The sequence below is a fragment of the Monoraphidium neglectum genome (genome assembly GCF_000611645.1).
Source record: "Monoraphidium neglectum strain SAG 48.87 unplaced genomic scaffold scaffold01064, whole genome shotgun sequence".
NCBI classification, from domain to species: Eukaryota; Viridiplantae; Chlorophyta; class Chlorophyceae; order Sphaeropleales; family Selenastraceae; genus Monoraphidium; species Monoraphidium neglectum.
Genome location: NW_014012564.1, coordinates 1 through 4,308, shown reverse-complemented (window position 1 = coordinate 4,308; position 4,308 = coordinate 1). Strand labels below are relative to the sequence as shown.

Here is a 4,308-nt window from a genome sequence, read left to right as displayed (position 1 = left end):
GGGGTGGCTGGCGGGTGCACGGTCGCTGCGAATGCAGGAGGGTTGAGCGGCGTTTGGCGGGTGGTCGGCGGGTTTGGGGGCAGGTGTCGGATGTGTCGAGTGCAGCGTGCAGGACTCTCGGTGCCTTGGCCAAGATTCGGGCGAGAGCAGGGCAGCATGCTGAGCCCATAGCGTCTCAAGCGAGTGCTGTGCAGGTGGGGTGAGACGCCAGGGCGCCCGCAGGCCAACCGGTATGGCACACGTCTCCCCAGTATGCGCCAAAAACGACCCCTGCCGCCGGCGCCGCTCGCCCACCCTTTCCCCTGCCGCAGGCAACGACCGCGGCGCGGACGCGTGCACCAAGTCGCCCGCCAGCGCCGCGAGCGCCATCACCGTCGGCGCCACCACAAGCCAGGCAAGCACCGGCGCCGCACACAATTGAAGCCCGACGCGCTCAAAAAGCTCAAACCCGAATTGCACAGGCTTCAAGGCAGGCGCCAGCACGCGTCCCCGAGCTGGGCCGGCGCCTCTATGCGCGTCAGCAATCATCCCCTCCGCTTCCCAGACTCGCCCGCTTCGGGTGCCCCGCCCCGCAAACTCCACCCCGCGCTGGCCGGCTCCAAGCATCCGGTCTTGACTGCCGCCAACCCCCTTCAGCATCACCCTCCTCCCTTTCCGCCCCTCCCCCGCTGCCCGCCCCCCCAGGACGCCCTCGCCTCCTACTCCAACATCGGCTCCTGCCTCTCCGTCTTCGCCCCCGGCTCGAGCATCGTGTCCGCCGGATACACCGACGACAACGCGGTGCGCCCGTCGCCGCCACCAAGCAGCAGCGCTGACAGACGCGCGGGCGCCGCATGTGATCCCTCCGAGCCCAGCCCTCAACTCACGCAGGCCCCCCAGCTCGTTTAGCTCGATGCAGCGCGCAGGGAAACGCGCCCCAGGCTCCACGCCGCAGCACAAATCGCGGTGCAAGATAGATCCTCGGCTGCGATTCACCAGGAAATCCCTCCTCCACTCCTGGCGCCCCTCTCGCCATGCCTGGCCCCCACCCCACCCACCCACCCCTGTCTCCAGGAGTCCACCATGAGTGGCACCAGCATGGCCACGCCCCACGTGGCGGGGGCGGCTGCCCTATACCTGCAGGTGTGTTTGTCTACCTACATACAGTGGGGGGTACTGTTGGGGCTAATGTGCAGATGGTCGCGGGCCCTTGAGGGTGGTTACAGGCTGGGGGAGGGCGGCTGGCTGGCGGGGCGGAGCTGGGGGATCTGTGGAGAGCCGCATGCATGGCCTGCCCTGCCGGCAAGCACCTCGTTACCAGAGGCGTTGCTTGGCTCCGCGCGTCCCGCGGCGCGCTCACCCTCACATTGTGGCGGTTTATGGGTGGGCTGCGCAGGGTGGTGCGGAACACCCTCACCCCTGACGTCGCGTGCGCCTGCGCTCCCCTCCCCCCACAAACCCCAGGCCTTCCCCGGCGCCGCCCCCGCGGCCGTCAAGCGGGCGCTCCAGTCCGCCGCCCTCCGCGCCTCCTTCGACCCCTCCTCAGCCCCCTACCTCGCGCTCGCCATCGCCTCGCGCCTCCGCCCCTCCGCGGCGCCCGCGCCGACCCCCTCCCCGACGGCCACGCCGAAGCCGTCCCCGTCCCCTCAGCCGACCGCGCCTACGACGACCAACCCCTTGTTCCCCAGCTTCGGCTTCACCAAGCCCAGCTGGTGCTCCTCGTGCCCCGCGTGCGCGTTCTGCTCGTGAGACCACCTCACCCCCAACCCCCCAGGGGCCGCCTCGAGCCCGCCCGCGCGCTGCAAATTGGCGCGCGGCGCGGCCCCGAGCCAATAATTACACCCCGCAGGAGGACATCGTTCACGCAGCGCGCCATTTCCTTGGCATTTTTTTGCCCCCTTGTCTGCCGAGTGCTTGCCACCCTCCCCGTCAACCCCAGGGGCCCCGTGCCGGGCTTCCCTAAGTCAATCCCTTCCCTTCTGTCCTGTGCGCCCTGAATCCTCAACACCGCATGCATGCACCCATGCCTTCCTCCGCACTATGCCATGTTTATTGCCACTGCTGCAACCCACCACACGGCAACAAACACTTATCGTGGGTGTCACCCCCTAGGGCGACCACACATCTGAAATGTTCCCAAGAACTGCGCCCAGATTTGCAGCAGCGGTGGGCCCCCACCCGACCTGCCCCATGATGTCCCTGTGTGTTCTTGAAAATTGTTCGTCTGCCAGTGCTTGCCTGTCTTTTGCTGCTTTGTTTTTCGTCACTTGTATGTGAGAGGCACCATGAGCCGTGCCCGTCGTGGCAGGGGGTGGCCTTTCAGGTGCAGGGCCCAATAGAGGGTGGCTGCAGGCAGGGGAGCCGAACGGGCGCTTTGCAGGGCCAAACTTGGCCGCCAATCAAGATGTCCCTGCGCAGCTGCGTAGTCTGCTTTGCCTCGCCTGCTCCATGCATTTGCCTGGCAACCAGCCCCAGCCAACAGAATAAGGACATGATGAACAGCCCGTGGCCACAAGGCAGTAAACACAAAAGCCGTAAAAATGTTACTCTTAGAGTACAATGGAAGCAGATAACACACACACACACACACACACACACACACACACACACATGTGCGCGTGCAATGGAAGCAGATAACTCATGCTTTTCACGATCAGAAAACGCCGTGCCCGACGTGCCGCCACCGCGCTTGTGCAGCCGTGGCAGCACGTTTGTAGAGCGCCTGGAGGCTTGACAACGCACACCTCAAGGCAGTGGGCTCGGCGGCAGCAGCTCAACGCACACGTGCCGCCCGGCCCGGCTACAGCCCAGCATTCTCATCCGCCCCGTCCCCCCCGCCGCCGCCGGCGGCCACCCCGTAGCGCTCGTACCCCGCAGCCGTCCCCTCCGGCCGCCGCGCCTCCGCGAACGCCGCCTTGCCGCCGGCGGCCCAGCCCGCGCCCGCCTCCGCCTCAGCACCCTCGCCGGCGCTGCCGCAGGCGGCGCTGCCTGTCAGGTCCCCGAAAAGCCCGGGGCGCCCCTGGTTGCTGCGGTCAGACAGCGCCTGGCTCCGCGGCTGTGGCGCCGCCGGCCCCTCGCCCCCGCCCTCTGCCAAAGGCCCCTGGCTCGGCCCCTCATCCTCATCCTCCCCCCGCTCCTGCCCCTGCTCGTCCGCCGCCGTTGCGAGCGTCGCGAGCGCCGCCCCGGCGCCGCCAGCCGCGCGCCGCCCGTTGTCCGCTGACTCAGACAGCACCTCGTCCCCCCCGGCGGTCGGAGGGAAGTCGCCGTCGCCGTCCTCGTCATCCTCTCCCTCCTCCTCCTCCTCACCCTCATGTTCGCTCTCCTCGATTTCCCCATCCAACCCCTCCACGCCGCCGCCGCCGCCGCCCCCATGGCAGCCCCCCAAGTCGAGCGGCGCCTCCGTGCCGTGCGTCCCGACCGGCGCCGCTGGCGCCGGCGCCGTCGCCGCGGCCGCGGCGGCCTCCGCCTCTGCGAGCACGGCAGTGCGCTCGCCGCACTCGGGGATGGCCTGCAGGGGGCCGCCCGCGAGCAGCGGCGCGCCGCCGGCGCCTTCGGCATCTACGCCCTCCTCCTCCTCCTCCTCCTCCTCATTTCTCTCCTCATCCATCACCTCCTGCTCCTCGCCTTCCTCCTCCGTCCCCGCCCCCTCCGCGTCCGCCCTCTCTTCACCCTCGCCCGCGCCGCCGCCCTCAAACAGGTGCGCGTCATCCCCCTGCTCGTCCGTCTCTCGAATGACGTCTGGCGACTCGGCCGCCTGGCCCTGGCCCTCGACGCCGCCGCGCCCTTGGCCAGGCTGCCCCCGGCCGCCCTCCTCGCCGTCCTCCTCCCCCTCATCCGCCTCCAACTCATCATCCCGCTCAGCCGCCTCATCGCCGCCGTCCGCGCCAAAAAGCGCGGCGCCGCCCGCGCATCCCACGGCCCCGACCTCCTCGCGGCCGCCGGTGGCTGCGGCGGCGGCGGTGGTGACGGGTCGTGCTGGCGTCGCGGCGGGCGTGCCCAGCCCGGCAGACGCAGGCGCCTTGAAAGCGGAGGCGGACGCCGGCAGCATCACGACCTGCGTCGCGTCCTGAAAGCCGCCGCCGCCGCCACAGCCGCCGGCCGCCCACCCGCCGCCGCCGCTTCCGCCCAGCGGCCCTGCGCCGCCACCGCCGCCGTCCAGCGCCGGCTGCGGGGCTTCGGTGGCAGGCGTTGGCGAGCCAAGCACGAGATCCGCGCCGTCCCCGCAGCCCTGCGCCGCGGGTGGCGCGCCCACCTCAAACCCCGCCCGCTCCTGCTCCTCTCCCTCCTCCTCGCCTCCCCCCTCGCCGCCGCGCCGCGCACGCTTCCGCC

The 4,308-nt window shown here is 70.1% G+C and overlaps 2 protein-coding genes across 2 annotated transcripts in view; one reads left to right on the top strand and one right to left on the bottom strand.

The window, feature by feature from the left end:
* The window catches only part of MNEG_6512 (Extracellular serine proteinase), a gene marked incomplete at both ends in the record, with an annotated part of 8,428 nt that extends 6,700 nt beyond the window's left edge, over positions 1 to 1,728 (top strand). The window contains 3 exons of the mRNA XM_014045013.1: positions 685 to 780; positions 1,054 to 1,122; positions 1,444 to 1,728. Of these exons, the coding sequence (XP_013900467.1) occupies positions 685 to 780; positions 1,054 to 1,122; positions 1,444 to 1,728 (450 nt within the window). The remainder of the gene's footprint in view (positions 1 to 684; positions 781 to 1,053; positions 1,123 to 1,443) is intronic.
* Positions 1,729 to 2,779: 1,051 nt separating this feature from the next.
* On the bottom strand, positions 2,780 to 4,027 carry MNEG_6511 (hypothetical protein; the record flags this gene model as incomplete). The annotated part of the gene is made up of 1 exon (XM_014045012.1): positions 2,780 to 4,027. The coding sequence occupies one exon, from the start codon at positions 4,025 to 4,027 to the stop codon at positions 2,780 to 2,782; it is 1,248 nt and encodes a 415-aa protein (XP_013900466.1).
* Positions 4,028 to 4,308: the final 281 nt, after the last annotated feature.